The sequence below is a fragment of the Delphinapterus leucas genome, chromosome 14, assembly GCF_059928025.1.
Source record: "Delphinapterus leucas isolate spDelLeu-1000000601 "Yukka" chromosome 14, BTC_Dleu_Yukka2, whole genome shotgun sequence".
Taxonomy (NCBI): Eukaryota; Metazoa; Chordata; class Mammalia; order Artiodactyla; family Monodontidae; genus Delphinapterus; species Delphinapterus leucas.
In genome coordinates this window covers 295,518-313,985 of record NC_143142.1, presented here as the reverse complement: position 1 = coordinate 313,985, position 18,468 = coordinate 295,518, and the positions used below count along the sequence as shown (strand labels likewise).

The 18,468-nt window shown below is 46.0% G+C and overlaps 1 protein-coding gene across 4 annotated transcripts; it reads left to right on the top strand.

Moving 5' to 3' along the window:
* Nucleotides 1-200: 200 nt before the first annotated feature.
* Nucleotides 201-13,770, top strand: ZNF26 (zinc finger protein 26). 4 transcript variants are annotated; one of them, XM_089894308.1, is made up of 4 exons: nucleotides 201-437; nucleotides 8,850-8,976; nucleotides 9,246-9,341; nucleotides 11,815-13,770. In XM_089894308.1, the coding sequence occupies exons 2-4, from the start codon at nucleotides 8,877-8,879 to the stop codon at nucleotides 13,164-13,166; spliced, it is 1,548 nt and encodes a 515-aa protein (XP_089750434.1). In that variant the 5' UTR covers nucleotides 201-437; nucleotides 8,850-8,876; the 3' UTR covers nucleotides 13,167-13,770. The 4 variants fall into 4 exon arrangements, with proteins under 4 accessions (XP_089750434.1, XP_089750433.1, XP_022453929.1 ...); XM_089894307.1 differs by having other exon boundaries at nucleotides 239-315; XM_022598221.2 differs by having other exon boundaries at nucleotides 323-648.
* Nucleotides 13,771-18,468: the final 4,698 nt, after the last annotated feature.

The window sequence follows — 18,468 nt, the reverse complement described above, 5'->3', positions numbered from 1 at the left end:
CCCCTGCACGGAGAGGGACTCTGCCCGGGCAGGCGCTGGCAGGGAGGAACACCGGGCGCTAGCAAAGCCAGCCAGCCCGCCTTTCCCGTCAGCCTCCGCCGCTCTCCCCAGGCCCTCCGCCTCCTCCGCAGAGTGTTCTGGGAGATGTCGTTTTCTGCCGGCCGCTCCTGGTCGCGTGACGTACTTCCGCGTGCGCCGCACCCCCGCCTCAGCGGAGTACGCGCCTAGCGGGCTGCAGCCTGCGGCGCGACTGTGCACAGAGGCGGGCTGGGGACGTACTGTTTCCTTGGCCGCGGAGCTGGCGGAGACGCGAAGGTACCCTGGCCCGGAACGTCCTGTGCGCACCAGGCTCTTGGCCGCCTGAACCCCCACGGTCGATCCGGGCGTGGAGGCGGCCAGCCCGCCCTCGGTCCCTCCCGCCTCACGGCTGCGGAACGGTACAAACTCATCGCCCCGGTTCCCTCCGCCTGGTCCCGGAGCCCGCGTCCCTGCGAGGGACTCAGCCCCGACGGGCAGGTGCCTGGTGCCCGCGAACCCTCCCTCCGTGGGGCGCGAAGCCCCTGCTGGGTGGGCGGGGTGGGAGCAGCCGGGAGACCCTGCACGAAACAGCGCGGGATGGCCAGCAGGTCCCGGACAGCTTCGTGTTGGGTGAGTCGGGACTTTCTCCCTTGCGCAAGCTGACTGGGCCGTGAGCGTAGCCGTTTTCATCCCGTGACGGCCACACCAGGGCCTGAACTCGCGTGTTCGCCGCCGCCCGCCTGGGTCTCCAGGAACGTTCCTCGTCTTCGGGCATTTTGTGTCCGGTGCCCTGTCCTTCGGCAGGTACCCTGTTTTATGGTCTACAGCGGCCCCTGAATTCTGAGGGCAGCGAGGGTCCTCGTGAAGGAAGTGATCCTCTGTCGTTTCAGGTTTCTCACACACAAGTACGGAGTTGTCTTCGTGTCCAGCCCTTTCGGGCCCCATCAGGGAAATTAACCTCCTCTTTGTTCATTCACTTGTTGAGATGCTCATACACCGAGTGTCTTTGTGTGCTGACGCTGAGACTGGCGCTGGCAGTGCGAAGGAATTACGTACGTTTCTTGCTTTCGAGAAGCTGCGGTCTCTTGTGGAGGGTGGTCGCTGGGCAGGGTGGCGGGCGGGTTCGAGGGCTCAGAGCCGGAAGGATCCGCGTCGCGAGGGGAGAGGGCCAGTGGACCGAGCCGTTGGCGCGCTGCTCGTGTTTCCGGCCTTGAGAACACTGTTGGAAGATGTATCCAGGGGCCGAGCGGGCTTGTAGGTGTTCGAAGCGCAGTGCCTGTCGTCGGGTCTGTAGGCTTGGGTAGGGGTTTTCAACTAACATGTGCAGATTAAAGGCGCCTGTGTTCGGGGGAGCGCAGGGTACGACGAGGAGAGCCCTAGGAGGGACCAGTAGAGGACTCGGGCAACCAGGACGGCGGTGCCGAAGGGCTGGGGTGCAAGGGAGGTGACAGAACATTTGGAGAGTGGTTTCTTCCGCTGCAAATTTGGGAAAAGAGAGCTTCCTAGAAGCCATGATACGAAATGCCTCAGAAGTATTTCATGAGGCCGAAAGGTGCCGCCTGGACTTCCGAATGTGTGGGTCTTAAGCAGTTTTTCCAGAGCAGAGAGAATGTCGGGGGTGGTGCAGGTGGTCAGTTCCTGAGAGGCGAAGGGATTGCATGCGACTGTGGGCAGCAGGATGTAGAGAAGCGATTAGTAATAGTATAGACACTTTTTTAGGTGATCAAGTGTGACAGGAAGAGTTTGAGTGTCAGGGGAGAAGGGATTTCACCGAGGCGGCCGGAGGGGTACAGTTAACCTCAAAATCAATGAACTTTTTGCTTTTAAACAATAACTATACAGAGAGTACAACGAGAGAAAACGTATTTGCAATAGCAATTGGAAAAGATAAAATAAGTGACCATAAGGGTACAGGACCTGAAAAAAGAAGACTTCACAACTGTTGAATAATATTAATAGGCACCACTCTTGGCCTAGCCACTTTGTGTGTGTGACGTCATTAGCACCTCACGGCCCTGTAAGGCAAGTATGTCCCCATTTTACAGCTGAGGAAACTGGGGAGCCTGCCAGGTCCCAAACTAGTAAGGGAAACAAGGACACGAGGGTGGCAGAGCTGAGATTCAGACCCATGCAGAGTGTCTTCAGAGCCTGTGCTCTTATTGCCTCTTAAGACCTAAAAGACTTGAACAAATGGAGACAGTCTTTCCTTGTTTTTGAGTGCACGTGTTTAGCAAGCCTTTATTGACTATTATGCCAGGTAATTTTCTAGGGCATGCAGGGGTGAACAAGACTGACAGGGCCCATGACCCCGTGAAGGGTATGGGAGATGGTAAGACATACCAGGGGAACATCATGAAGAAAGTTGTGAATGCTCATGCACTGAGAGGCTGGGTGGCTACTTCAGACTGGCATCCTTGTCTTGAGGCAGCATTTAAGCAGAATCTGAATGACAGCTGGATGATCATGGGAGGATGGGGGCACAGAACAGGAAGCAGCTAAGTCAGTGGCCTTAAGGTGAGAACCAGCAGGTGCCCTGTCTAGTGGAAAGAAGGCGTGCGGCAGGAATGGGGAGGGAGCGTGCGAGAGCAAGGCCAGATTGTGTAGGGCCCTTTCAGTAGGCAAAGGATCATCTGGAAAGCCCTAAAGTTTATTACATTTTATGTTTTATTTTGAAATAATTTCAAAACTAGAGAAGTTACAAGAATAGTATAAAATAATCTGTATTGTATTAAAAAAAAAAACACCCTTCACTCAGATTCCCCAGATTAGCTCTGTCATTCTCTCTTTACTTGTGTGTGTGTGTGTGTGTGTGTGTGTGTGTATACATGAATTGGTATAAAGGGAACAGCCACAGAGACTGAAGTTCAATGTTACTTTCTACCAGAGCCTCTTTCCCCTCTCCTCTGTTGTGCAGTTGGGGAGTGACTGATCACCTCATCTAAACAGACATTGAGCTGGTTTGGGGCTGGGGTGCTGCTTTAGTTCGACTCGGTTCACCTGTATTTTCAGCGGGGTGTGCCGATCGCAGGCTCCTCCCTCGCAGTACTTTGTGTCCTAAGTGCCTTGAGACTATGGGAGAGTCAGTCTGCCATTCCCGCCCAGTTCCTGTACTGACCGCACTCAGCAAATGCCCTAGGGGGACAGCCTGCTGTCCAGGGGGACATCGAAGGCTCCACTGGTTTCTCTTTCTCCTGGTGTCGTCCTCTGTCTCAGCTGACCCCATCCCACCTGTTCTCAGGCTCGACAAATGCCCTTGGCGAAGTAAACAGCCAGCCAGCTCTTAGCTCACCTGGAAAGAGCTCTCCTCTCTCTGAAATTTGGTTCATTTAGTCCTCCTTGCTTCCGTGGGTCTCTGATGTTCATGAGGATTGTAACTTACCATTAATTTTTTAGTTGTAGCAGCGGTAGTCCAAACGTATGATTTTATTTATTGTGAATAAGTGTTAGAAAAGAAATATCTTCTTAGCATTTTGATTGAGAATTCATTGAATTTATAAATTAATTTGTTGAAAATGAATATCTTTATACCACATTGAGTCTACTTATCATAAATGTTACTCGATTACTCAGGCCTCTGTTTTTTTTTTCTTTTTTTAAAAAATATAAAAATGTTTGAAATTTAGTTGATATACAATATTATGGTAGCTTCAGGTGTACTACATAGTGATTTGACATTTACATACATTATGAAATGATCACTGCCCCAAGGCTGGTAATCGTCCCAGTACAAAGTTATTACAGTATTATTGACCATATTCCTTATGCTGCATCCCTGTGGCTAATTTATTTTATAAATGAAGGTTTGTACCTCTTAATCCCCTTTACCTATTTCACTCACCCCTCTACCTCTGGCAACCACCTTTTTGCTCTCTGTGTCTATGAGTCTGTTTTTGTTTTGTTTATTTGTTCATTTAATTTTTTAGATTCCACATATAAGTGAGGTCATATGGTATTTGTATTTCTGTCTGATTTATTTCACTTAGCATAATACTCTCTAGTTCCATCCATGTTGTCACAGATGGCAAGATTTTGGGTTTTCCTTAATGGCTGAGTAATGTTCGCGTGTATGTGTGTGTGTGTGTGTTTGTGTGTGTGTAGCACATATTCTGTATCCATTCATCTATCACTGGACACTTACGTTGCTTCCATATCTGGGCTATTGTGTTTTCTTTGCCTCTGCATTTATGTATTTTATCACATGTGTATTTTTCGTTAAGTTTTTCTCTATTTTTAAGCTTTATTCCTGAGTACTTTCTAGATTTGTTGTGGTTCTTATTACATTTTCAAGTTGGTTACTGTTGATGTATGAAAGAGCTGTTACATGTTGATTTTTTAACTGCCACCCTGCCGATGTTTCTTATCGGTTCTCATGTTATGCCAGCTGTTTCTGTTAGGTTTTTTAGTCAGAAAATCAGATGTTTGTAAATAATGACAGTAGTTTCTTCTTGCTTAGTGTTTATCGCTGGCATTTTGCTTTGTTCCTGCTGTGCTGGGTCCTCTGGGACAGTGCTGACTAGCAGAGTTGATGTGAGCGTCCGTGTCTTGTTCCTGATTTAGTTTCACACAAAGTATGATTTTTTTAATAGGCTTAGGGAAATTACTTTTACCTGTAACAAACTGAATTCCGATTTTTAAAAGCGTTAAATTTCCTCATAGTACTTTATTTCATCTATTGAGATGATTGTCCTCCATTAATGTACTAATGTTACTTATTTCTTTGATACGGTTGTGTTTTTTTTTTAAAGTTTGGACTGTCCTTTAAATTTCTGGATAAACTTCATTCATAGTTTGCTATGTATATATGTACAGGATTTGTTTTACTCTATTAGTGTCTTTATCTAGGTATTTTTAATAAATGAGATTGGACTACAGTTTGTGCTGTCCTTGCCTGCTCTGTAGGGTTATACAGGTTTTGTGTGATGGGTTTCCTATCATTTCCTGGCTCTACATCAGATTAGATATGGGAGAAATTTTCTGTTCCTTGGATGCTGATAGAACTTACTTTTCAAGATAGTGTGGGACTGTTGTGTTTATGGAGAGGGTATACCTTTGATTGCTGTTTCAGTTTATTTTATGACCATGGGCTAGTCAGTCTGGTCTTCCTAATTCTTTCTAGGCAAATTTTGGTTACTTTTATTTTCCTAGGAAATTTTCCATTTCTTCTAAGTTTTCAAATTTACTGGAAGAAATTTGTAAATACAGTCAGTTCTGCTATCATGTTTGCTTTAAGGATGTAAATTTGTTTCAACATGATTGATATCTTAGGGAACAATGTGAGCTTCCTGACTGATTTCAGGCAAGCCTCTTTTCACCACTTTATACTAACCTACGGCCCTTCTGACACCCAAACGTCAGGCGTTTTTCAAGGTACAGTGCCATATTTATGGTAGTATTTATGTATTTCTCAAATCAAACATGTATAAAACTGCTACTGTTTTTATTAAGGTTCCTGATTTTCTTTTTTCATGTGTGCTACAAAGGTGTCACACGCCAACCCTGCTCTTCCCATAAGCCGGAGACTTTGCATAGTGGTGATTTTTTTTTTTTTTGGTAACATCACATTATAGCAGAACTGCTTGTCTATAGTGATCGTTTATGAATTTTAAAATCTCTTTTCTATCTTAGAGTTATGCACCCTGTCTTGGTCATTCCCTCTTTTCTTTCTTTTCTTTTTTAAAAATTTATTTATTTTCTTTATTTTTTTGGCTGCTTCGGGTCTTAGCTGCGGCATCTTTCATTGTGGGGCAGGCTCTTCCTTGTGGCACGCGGGCTTCTCTTTTTTTTTTTAAATTTTATTTATTTATTCATTTTTGGCTGCGTTGGGTCTTCACTGCTGCACAAGGGCTTTTCTCTAGTTGCGGGGAGCAGGGACTACTCTTCATTGCAGTGCGTGGGCTTCTCATTGCGGTGGCTTCTCTTGTTGCAGAGCACAGGCTCTAGGCACACGGGCTTCAGTAGTTGTGGCACACGGGCTCAGTAGTTGTGGCTTACGGGCTCTAGAGCGCAGGCTCAGCAGGTGTGGCACACGGGCTTAGTTGCTCCGTGGCATGTGGGATCTTCCCCGACCAGGGCTCGAACCCATGTCCCCTGCATTGGCAGGCGGATTCTTAACCACTGTGCCAGCAGGGAAGCCCCCGGGCTTCTCTCTAGTTGTGGTGCGAGGGCTTCAGGGCACGCGGGCTCTGTAGTTGTGGAGCTCGGGCTTAATTGTCCCACAGCATGTGGGATCTTAGTTCCCCAATCAAGGGTCGAACCCGCTTCCCCTGTATTGGAAGGCGGATTCTTTACCACTGGACCACCAGGGAAGTCTCCTCATTTCTTGATTATGCTTGCCCAATTAAATTTTTTTGTAGTATTTCCTTTGTATTTTGTTTTTATTCTTATCAAGCTTAAAAATAGCAAAAGGCTTAAAATAAAATACACTCTCTGCTCTACCCCTTTCTTCTTCCATCCTGTCCCTTTGGTCTGCGTTTGCTCTTGTGGCATCTGCCTCAGGCCTTGCTTCCTGTTTCTCCTCCCCCTGCATGAATGCCCTGGGCTTGATGTCACGGCTTCATTTTTCTCCATCACGACCTCAGACGCGCCCTGTCAGCTGTCTCTCCCCGGCCCTGGCAGTCATCTTGGCAAGAGCCAAGTATTTGGATGTAAGTTAACTTCCAGGCGTTGGAAAGTCCAGGCTACACTCCAACCCCTTTTCTTCCCCGACTCAGGCTGTGGGAGATGGGAGGCTCTTCTCTTTATTCCCACTTCACTTTTTGTCCCTGTGGGAGTTCCTCGTGGGTTGGGATGGGAAGCTCCTGTCATCTGGCGGTCAGTCCCCAGCACAACGGGGATCGCTTGGAGCCTGTGACAGGGCTCTACCCTGTATTTCCACTGGCCTCTGAGGCTCCCCCAGAGTTGCACTCACTGTGTCTTCCCCGGGGTCCCCCTCGCTGCAGGCAGCGTTCTTGGGGAGGAGCCTGTTAGGGCGTCAGTCGGGGCTCCTCTAGCTGCTGCTTCCTTGTCTTCAGCCCCCATCCCTCCCTTTCTCGTCCTGCAGGCTTCCCAACCTGTAGAGGGCAGTGTCTTCCGTTTGCTCGGCCAGATCCTTGCCTTCTCCTCGACGTCCTTCTCTCTCTCTCTGCGCTGTCGTCTCCACCGGGGCGTCTCTGCCTCTGGCTTCACTGGATGCCTGGGACCCAACCACGGCTCCTTACCCCAGCGCTCTTACTCCAGCCCCAGGGACCTTCATCTTTCACTGGAACTAGGACCCCTCCCCTCTCTGTGGCAGTCAGAATGTTCTCAGGTGGGGGTCAGAGCGCGCCACCCTGTCCAAGGCCTTCCGGGGGCTTCTCCTCCTGTGGAATGAAATCCAAGTCCTTACCACGTCCTTGAGCCCTGCAGGCCTGTGCCTTTGTTTTCATGCTGCGTGGAAGGCTCTTCCCGAAGAAATCTCAGAGCTCGTTCTCACACTGCTTGTGTTTCTGCCCAAATGTCGCTTCAGCAGGGGGCTCCTGATGACCCATCTGAGATAGCGCCTGTGTCTTCCTCCCCGCCTCTCTGCCATGAAGCTGCTGGAGGCCTGTCAGAGCACTGTCACCACCTGCGTGCTAGGTGGCTGTGTGTTTACTGGCATCTCCCCTGCAGGAATGGAAACCCACTGAGGACAGGGACTGTGTCCACGGTTGGTGCCTAATAAGTACTTATTGAATGATCCCCTGAGGGTCTGTGGCTTGCTGCTATCTTTTGGTCCTGTGAGAGGAATTTATTGTGAGCACACTGGGTAGTTCTCAGAGGCATCAAGCACCAGTCATGCAGGCCGCACGGCTGACACTGCCGCAGGGCCGCCTGGTAGGACCCGTGCGCCTCGGGGAGCAGACGCCCCCGCACTGGCTTGTGTCCTGCGGCTCCGCGACCTGGGCTTTAGGTTCACAGTCTGTGCTGGGTGTCCCCTGGTTGACTCAGTTGTGGACCCCTATTTTCTTGGAAGAAGCCTGGGAAGTCACCTATTTGGCACATTTTCTTTTCTTTCTTTCTTTTTTAAAAAAAATTGTTTATTTTTGGCTGCGTTGGGTCTTCATTGCGGTGCACAGGCTTTTCATTGTGGTGGCTTCTCTCGTTGCAGAGCACGGGCTCTAGGAGCGCAGCTTCAGTAGTTGTGGCATGTGGGCTCAGTAGTTGCAGCACACGGGCCCTAGAGTGCACAGGCTTCAGTAGTTGTGGCATGCGGGCTCAGTAGTTGTGGCTCGTGGGCTCTAGAGTGCAGGTTTGGTTGTTGTGGCGCACGGGCTTAGCTGCTCCGCAGCATGTGGGATCTTCCCGGACCAGGGCTCGAACCTGTGTCCCCTGCATTGGCAGGCAGATTCCTAACCACTGCGCCACCAGGGAAGTCCCTGGAATGTTTTCTTCATGTGCTCGCTCCCACTGAGACTCAGGTGGGCTGAGCAGCCGGCCAGACGGCAGGCACTTCCGGAGGGTCAGACCTTGTGTGTCTGGTGCCTGTAGTTAGAGTTGTGCTCACCACCCCGTGCAAGGTCTCCCTGAATAGGTTCTTATCAGACTGGAAACACCTTATTTTTTCTGCATGCATAGCTGTTCATTTCCCTCTACAAGACTAAAAGCTTCTGAAGGCCAGAGTGGGCTTCACTCATCCTGAAGTCTTCAGGACCCAAAAGAGTATCTAGCACACGGAGGCTCACTTATTATTATTATTTTTTAATTCTCTCTCAAAGCAAGTGGTGGGCTCAGGATGCAGTCTGTGGAGGGACATTCTCCTTTCCTGGGTCCTCTACATCTTTTCCATGTCTCCCAGTATAATTGCAGCCTGTGGAATGGTGTGTGTATTGTTACAGGGATTGTCGTCATTCAAGGATATATCTATGGAGTTCACCTGGGAAGAATGGCAGTTACTGGATTCTGCGCAGAAGCACCTGTACCGGGATGTGACTCTGGAAAACTATAGTAACCTGGTGTCTGTGGGTAAGTACAGCTTCTCTTTTCGGCTCAGGTTGTGAGTCATAAGTTGCTACCACTTTTTCTTTTGTTGTTCTATCCCGGGGTCTCTGAAGTAATTAATGATTATGGACTTGAGCTCTGGAGGTCATATGTTCTTAGTCCCTATTCTGTCTTCACCCCCTCATTGTAATCTTCCCGCAAGTGCAAACGAGCTGCTTCCTTTCTGAGCTCGTAGCTTCCTTTTCTAGTCCCCAGCAGTTTGGCCCACATCCTTTGTGATTTTCCCTAAACAGGGTATCATGGTACCAAACCTGATTTAGTCTTCAAGTTGGAGCAAGGAGAAGAGCCATGGATAATAAACGCGGAAGTTTCCCGTCAGAGCTGTCCAGGTGGGTGAGCAGAAACCATGGAGAGGGGAGGTCTGGAGTGAACCGGGGCTGGCACTGAGGGAGTGTTGTGTGTGCAAACTGTTCTTTGAAGTCCTTGAACCACCGGGTGGACTTGGGATGAGCCCGCGAGTCCTCAGGTAAGGACGGGGCCCTCGGTTTCCTCCCGTGGCTCCGAGAGGTTGCTTTCTGGGTTAGTTTCCTTCCTTCTGGCACCTTTTTTCTCTGCCTTCCTTCCCGTAGTCATGGGCCTTGTTTTCTCTCTTGCCTCTGCAGTTAAGTCCCTTGACTTTACCCATAGTTTTTCATTTCATTCTCTCCCCTTGACTGTTTTAGGAGATTTCATTGCTTCCTTCTCTCTTCTCACACCAGTCACTTGGAAATTACAACTGTTACTTTCTTGGGCACTTTTCTTTTTCTTTTTTTGGCCACACTGCACAGCACGTGGGATCTTGGATCCCCGACCAGGGATGGAACCCATGCTCCCTGCAGTGTACATGCAGATTCTTAACCACTGGACCACCAGGGAAGTCCCTTGGGCTCTTTTCTTAAAAGAATTCTGAAACCTAGCCTAGTCTCACCTGTATCTTAGGTGGTTTTTATCACCCTGCTTTTATTTCCCTGACCCCGCTTACTCTTCCCTTTTGAGTTGTCCAAGTTTGGGCTTCTCTTCTATATTGTAACTGTGGAAAGGCTCTTCTGTCCTGAAAATCAAAGCTTTTTTCCTCCCAGTGTTGTAACAGCAGAATCACCATCCTCCTTCTCCTTTCCTTGTGTGCTCTGGTCCCAGCTTTATATGCTTGCAGGAGAGTGCCCCTGGGCTTTCCCACTCTGCATTCTCAGTGGCAGAAATGGGAAGGCACTTCTGAAATTGCTCTTCTTCCTCCGGTTTCCCACCACTTTGGGGAGAAAAGTGTTTAGCAAGCAGTCCTGAGAAAGCAGGACATCTACTGAGGCCCCCAGCACAGCAGTTGTGTACGGGGGTGACTGAGGCTGTGTGTCTGATGGGTGCTGACACACAGACAGTGTGTACGGGGCCTTGCCTAATCTGGTTCCTGCCTTCACTCTGTTCACTCAGGGGGTCTCAGCTGTCCTGGCCTTTGTTCTGTTTCTTAACCATGCCACGCAGGTTCCCTCCTCAGGAGCTTTGTACTTGCTGTTCCTTCTGTTTGGAATGCTTTTGTCTGGACGGCTGCTGTCTAGACTGCACCCTGCTGCTGTTCCTTTCCTTTAACCCTTGTCTTGCTATCACTGTCATCTTCACAGTGTTTGGGCCTCACAGATGGACTTTCCCATTCTCTCTGCATCTCCTCTCCAACCTTAAATGTCTTCTGCTCCAGGGCTGTTTTGGCATCCCTTTTAATTAACACGTGTTCCCTAGAAGACGTTATCCCTAACGTCATTTAATACCTTGTATGTGCTGTTGATGCCTACTTTTTACTGAGCACTGAACTGAGGTCTAACTGCCTACCTGCTTCTCCATTTGGATACTTAACTATGATCTCAAATGTAATAAGATCCAAAACAGAGTCCTTTGTTTTTCCTCCGAACATGTCTCTCTCTCAGTGTTTTCAGTCTCAAAGAGCAGCACCACCTGCTTCTCAAGTCTCAAATGTAGGAGTTACTAAGTCCTCCCCTCCTCTGGGTTCTCACATCCAGTCCATTAGTACCTTTCTTAGTTCTCTCTCCAAGTATGTCCACGTTGCTCAGCTCCAGAAGGACAGCCAGCCCCACCCTGTCATCCTGGACTGCTGCAGTGGCTCTTCATTTGTCTCTCTGCCCTTTTCCTATTCATTTTTACATAACGGCCACTGATCTTTTAAAAGCACAAGATAAATCGAGATCCCCTCTAATTAAAGTCCTTTGGGTGAAAACTCTTTCCTGGGGCCTTGCCTAATCTGGTTCCTGCCTTCACTCTATTCACTCAGGGGGTCTCAGCTGTCCTGACCTTTGTTCTGTTCCTTAACCATGCCACACAGGTTCCTTCCCCAGGAGCTTTGCACTTGCTCTTCCTTCTGTTTGGAATGCTTTTGCCTTACTTTCCTTATGGCTCACTCAGTCTCTCTTTTAATGTCTCATTGTACCTACCTACATGTCATGCCTAGCTATTCTGTATCCTGTGAATTAACTTTATGAGTAAACTCCTGCAATAATAAAATTGGCATAAATAGTTGGCATTGGCTTCTAAGTGCAGGCTAAATTTTTTAAACTTCTATTTTTAAAAAAACATTTTTGATCACTGCTAATCGGCTACCCATTTCTGTAAAGGGACTTATTTTGGTTTGATTCACTTCCCCTTGCCCCCATGCTTGGTTATGTGATGTGTGTGCACTTGGCCAGTATTTCTTTTAAACCAGTGTGTCAGAGGCCTGGACCAAAAGAAAAACACTCATTACAACACTCTAAAGCCCTTTAGTTCTGTATTCGGTTTGTGTTATGATTTTAAATATATGGTGTTTTTTGTTTTTTTTTCTAGAAGGTTGGAAAGAATGGTACCAGAAAAATCAAGATGAACTCGAAAGTGTTGAGAGAAGCTATGCTTGTAATGCATTTGGAAAGCTTCATCTGAGCAAAAGCCACATTTCTTCAAGACAAAGTCTCCTTAAATATAATACACATGGAAAAAGCTTGACACAAAACTTAGCTTCAGCCAGAAGCTATCTAAGACAGAATCCTGATCAGTTTCATGGGTGTGATGAATCATATTTTCTTAAGCATCAAAGAACTCATAGTATAGAAAAAAACTGTGTATGTAACGAATGTGGGAAAGCTTTTCGTTGTAAATCACAGCTCATTGTACATCTCAGAATTCATACAGGAGAGAGACCATACGAATGCACTAAATGTGAGAGAGCCTTCAGTGCCAAGTCAAACCTCAATGCTCATCAGAGAGTCCACACAGGAGAGAAGCCCTACTCCTGTATCGAGTGTGGGAAAGTCTTCTCATTCAGGTCACAGCTCATTGTCCATCAGGAAATTCACTCAGGAGGGAAACCTTATGGTTGCAGCGAATGTGGGAAAGCCTACAGCTGGAAATCACAGCTGATTTTACACCAGAGAAGCCATACAGGAGTGAAACCCTATGAATGCAGTGAATGTGGCAAAGCCTTTAGTCTGAAGTCCCCATTCATTGTGCACCAGAGAACTCACACAGGAGTGAAACCCCATAAATGCAGTGACTGTGGGAAAGCCTTCAGGAGTAAGTCGTATCTCCTCGTTCACATCAGGATGCACACGGGAGAGAAGCCCTATCAGTGCAGGGATTGCGGGAAGGCCTTCAGCATGAAGACACAACTTGTTGTGCACCAGGGAATTCACACAGGAAATAATCCTTATCAGTGCAGTGAATGTGGGAAGGCCTTCGGTAGGAAGGAACAGCTCACTGCGCATCTGAGAGCTCACGCGGGAGAGAAGCCCTATGGGTGCAGTGAGTGTGGGAAAGCCTTCAGCAGCAAGTCATACCTCGTTATACACCGGAGAGCACACACAGGAGAGAGACCCTATGAGTGTAGCTTCTGTGAGAGAGCCTTTTGTGGGAAATCACAGCTAATTATACATCAGAGAACTCATTCAACAGAGAAGCCCTATGAATGCAGCGAATGTGAGAAAGCCTATCCTAGGAAGGCGTCACTTCAGATACACCAGAAGACTCATTCAGGAGAAAAACCCCACAAATGCAGTGAATGCGGGAAAGCCTTCACTCAAAAGTCATCTCTCAGTGAACATCAGAGAGTTCATACAGGAGAGAAGCCATGGAAGTGCTCTGAATGTGGGAAATCCTTCTGCTGGAATTCAGGGCTTCGTATACATCGAAAAACTCACAAGTGAGAAATCAGAGCGGAGTAGATGTTAGAAGCGTTCTCACAGAAGCTGATCCACAGGAGACTTCAGAGGATAATAGAGGCAGGAAGTCCTAAAAATACTCTTTTATCAAATTAGTCATACGAGAGAGAGGCCAATCATATTTGGAATGAATGTGCAAAAGCTTTCAGAAGTAAGTCATACAAATCTTTATATACAAGAGAATAGTTGCAGGAGTACGGAGCAGTAACTGTATCAGAAGTGGTAGCCTGATTATGAAGATTTAACATGGGGAATTCATATTGAGAAACGCTTGTAACTTTAATAAATCAGGAAAGCACTTCCCGTGGAAGCTGTGTTACATGGGGAGTCGCATTCCAGATGTGGTGCTGAAGAAAGTCTTGGTAGAGAGTAAAGTTGTTTTTTATTTTAATATGTAACTAGAGTAATAGCAGGAAAATGGCAAGGAACATACTCTGAAGGTTAAGGGGTATGGAGTGTGGCTTTCCTGAGTAACACTGAATAGTGTTTTAAAATTTTTTGGTATTTTATTTTAAAATGTAACTTGTTATATTTGATAGTTTGTGGAATAACACCCTCTAATATTCTCCACATTAAATGCTAAGGATCAGTGTTGTCTCTTTATTTCTTAGCAATATAACTAAAATAATATAGTTTTTAATAAATGAAAGGATTCAGTTCTCATTCCAAATGAATTTACTTATCCAGCAAGTGGGTCTGGCAGTTGTTAACAGGGGTGCTTCCTAAGAGCACTCACCATAATGAACATTGATTATATTTACCAGTTCAATGTCTGTTCCACATTGATCGGTAAGAGCGGCTTAGATCTCTCTGGAGAAATACCCCTCCTGTGTGTGTGCACCCTTGCGGTGGGTCTTTCAGGGTGTCCTTTCCACTAGCCACAGGTGAGCACTCTGCCGTTGTTGGGAAATGGGAGCCTCTTTTCCAGGAGTTTGCATCTTGATTTCAGTCTCCCATGAACCAGCAGGGAAATATTGGAACCCATTCTTGTCCCAGAATTCTACTGAGACCATCAGTTAGTTCTTGCTGTTTTGATTTCTCAGAATAACTTTGGATAATGCCCCTTTTGAACCTGGTTTTCTGTGTGCTTCCTCATCTTTTCAATAAATATTGTTTTCTGCTGAAGTTAAGCAGAATGAGTTCCTATTTCTTGTCACTGAAGGGCTTTAACTGGTAAGTCATTGTTCTGGAGTAGCTGTAGGTAGTAAACTGTTGAAGAACAGCTGGGTGTGTGGTTTAGGTTTTTTCCTGAGACAAGAAGAAAGTCTTTCAGATTCCTGTGTATATTCCAAGATGGATACTTTTTAGTACATAGTATGAAATAGCGTTATTGCTTGTGTACACCAAGAACCTTGTGGCCCCTGTTGGTAAGATTCTGGGAATACTGAGGAACTATTGTCCTAGAAGAGTTTTAAATTAATGAGGAAATCTGGGGCAGGAGATGAGATGGCTCATTCTGGTTACATTGGCTCTTAAACACAACAAGGACAGACTTGAAGGCCTGGAATCTCATCTCAAGGCAGAGTACTGAACTCAGCCACGCTTTGACATTGCTGAAATAATTGCTTACTCAGAGCTGTAGCGTGGAGATGGTGGAAACCAAATACACAGTTGGCTTGCTGAATTAGAGTCATCTACCTTAAGTGCACACTATCCCTTATGTAAACGTGCATTAGAAAAGTTGTCTCTTGATAATTGATAATTGGAGTAGCGATATCTGAGAAGTATCCGAGGACTCAGCCTAGCAAACTCGTGATATACTTTGCACTGTATGCTCTTCACTCGGGGATATGGCCTAGATGTTGGCAAACTACAGACTGCAGGCCAAATACAGATTGCAGCCCATATTTGTATGGATGGCAAGTAGGAAGCTTTTACATGTTTAAATGATTAAAAAGATCCAAACTTTTATGAAATGAGAAAATTATTTGAAATTCAAATATCAGTGTCCATCCATCAAGTTTCCTTGGACCACAGGCAGACACAATCTGACTGTATGTTGCTGTCCGGCTGCTTTTGCACTGCAGTGGCAGAGTTGAATGGTTGAGGCAGACACGGTATTACCCACAGAACCCACTAACTCCTGATGTAGAGGCCCTTCCCTTCAGTGAAAAAGTGAACCATACCTTGTAGGAGGCAGCTTATTCTTGCAGTACCCCATGCCTCGCTGTTACCAGCTCTGTGTCCAAATTTCCTGTTCTTGTAAGGATACCAGTCATATTGGCTTAGTTCTCACCCTGTGATCTAATTTAAACTTGATTATCTCTGTAAAGACCCTGTCTCTAATTAACTTCACATTCTGAGATACTAGGGGTTAGGAATCCAGCGTCTTTTTTGACAGGATGCAATTCAACCCATAACAGTCTGCCTTCCTGCCCCTCCCCACCCCACCAAATTCATATGCTTTTCACATGCAAAATACATTCACCCCTGCCCAACATCCCCCCAAATCTTAGTCCACTCCAACATCAACTCTAAGTCCATAATCTCATCTAAATCAGGTATGGGTGAGACTTGGGATATGATTTATCCTGGGGCAATGTTCCTCTTCATCTGTGAATCTGTGACACCAGATAAGTTATCTGCTTCCAAAATACAATAATCAGATAGGCATGGGATAGACATTCCCATTCCAAAAGGAAGAAATCATCAGGAAAAAGGGTGTTATGAGTCCCAACCAAGTCCAAAAACTAGCAGGGTGAATTCCATTAGATGTTAAGGCTTGAGAATAACCCTCTTTGGCTAAATACTCTGTCCTCTGAGCCCACTGGGGTGGTGGCCCTGCCCCTTCAACCCTGGATGGTGGGCCAGCCCTCTGGAATTAAAAAGGCTTCACCTTCTGGAACCAAGGAAGTGGCCCCGCCCTCAGGGTCATTCTTCCCTTTGCTTTAAGGATAACCTATGTTCACAGCTAGATGGTTCTATCAGCCTGTTTCCAGCCTGTTTCCTGCCTGTAGAATCTCAGAAGTTTGACAAAGTTCCTTCCTTTCAACCTTGCTCTGTTCCCTTCAGTCCAAGTTGGTAGCATTTCTGCTGAGATGATTAATTGGATTCACAAGCCATACACCCATAATCTCTTGAACAAGCAGCGTCTGGCCACATGCTTGGTGTTCTCTCCTGAGCTTGCTTTCTCGTTTTTTGTGATATGAGTAAGCTGAGAGTCTTCCAGATCTTCATGATCTAGTTCCTTTATGTTTAACAATACATTCTCAGAAGAAGTTAAGTCATGCCTTCAACACTTTGCTTAGTAATCTCTTCAGCTAAATATCCAAGTTCATCACTCACAAGTTCTGCCTTCCATTAAACACTAGAACACAAGTCAGCCAAGTTCTCTGCCGCTTTTCTCTGATTTCCAATAACACGTCCCTCATTTTTGTCTGACACCTCACCAGTATTACCTTACATTCGTATTTCTACCAACAGTGTCCTCAAGGCAATCTGGGCTTTTTCTATCAAGTACCTCAAAACTCTTCCATCCTCTACCAATTCCAAAGCCACTTCCACATTTTTAGGTATTTGCTAAAGCAGCACCCTGTTTTCCAGCCAAAATCTTCATTTGTTTGCAAGGGCTGCTGTAACAGAGTACTACAAAATGAGTGGTTTAAGTAACAGAAATTTATTTTTTATATTTTTCATAGTTCTGGAGGCTACAAGTCTGAAGTCAAGGTGCCAGCAGGGTTGATTCCTCCTGAGGGCTGTGAGGGGAGAATCTGTTCCAGGCTTCTCTCTTCAACTTCTACGTCTCCATCTTCTCCCATTGTGTCTTCACATCATTTTTCTCCTTATGTGTGTCTATTTTGTGTCCAAATTTCTCCTTTTTATAAGGATACCAGTCCTATTGGTTCAGGGCCCACGCTAAAGACCTCATTTGAACATAGTTATCTCTGTAAAGGCCCTGTCTCTAAATAAGGTCAGATTTTGAGGTGGGGGTTTAGGTTTCCAACATCTCTTTTCGGGGGGAAACAATTCAACCCATGACATTCAGCAAGGAAACAGGCAATTTGAACAACACTCTAAACCAGCTGGACCTAGCAGACATGTGGAGTGCTCTACTCCACTGCAGCAGACTCCCCAAGCACACATGGAACTTTGTGCCACACAGAGCACATGCTAGGCCACAGAACAAGCCCCGAAGGACACTGCAAGCAGCTCTAACACACTGGCCAAAACTGGGACCAAATAAATAATGATAACAGGTTACAACCCAAAGAATAAAATAACAATCCATATATCCATAATGATATATAGATATATAAATGTATAAACAACTAGGGAAGAGGGGAAAACTCTTAAACAGTTGAATATCAATAAATACGAAAGGAAATGACCATTTGGTAGCCAGCACAGTAATACTTGTTTTAGGCAAGAATCATTAGTGAATGCTAAAACTGGGTGAGTGACAGTTTTTTGGGTTTTTTTTTTTTGAGTGACAGCTTTATGAGAGATTATTTTATTAGTTTCAAAACATCTGCCCACAAGATACTTATTAATTACAGTTGGAAAAAGAGAAATCTGGCATTTACCACCTTAATTAAGCAATCAAAACTAATATTGCCACTACTGGTACAAACAAATATCAGGGAACTGTTGCTGTAATTCTCTGAGAAGGACACAACGTCATTTCTGTAGTATTCCTGCCCCAAATGCATAACCTGAATCTAAATTGTGAGGAAATATCTAGCAAACACAAGTTACGGCCATTTACCATGAAAATGGCATGCACTTTAAAAAACGTTGAGGTTGTAGAAGAAAAAGGCTGAAAGGCTGCTCCAGTGAAAAAAGAGCTAAAGAGACAGGGCATTGCACACCGAACCCAAATTTTGTTTCTTAGACATTATCTGGGCAATTGATGAAATTTGTATAAGTTTTGTGTATTAGGTAATAGTATGACATTTATGTTAATTTCCTCAATTTGATAATTTTATGGTCACTAGATAATAGAATGACCTTGTTGGAGATACTGAAGCACTGGGGAGTATAGAGGACTCACATCTGCAACTCATGCTCGTACCTTTCACGAAAAATATGTTATTTTATAGAGAAAGCAGACGTGGTAAAGCAATAAAATTGGGGAAGTATAAGTAAACGGTATTTAAGAATTCTTTACAATTCTTTTTTTTTTTTTTTTTTTTTGCGGTATGCGGGCCTCTCACTGTTGTGGCCTCTCCCGTTGCGGAGCACAGGCTCCGGATGCGCAGGCTCAGCGGCCATGGCTCAAGGGCCCAGCCACTCCGCGGCATGTGGGATCTTCCCGGACCGGGGCACGAACCCGCGTCCCCTGCATCGG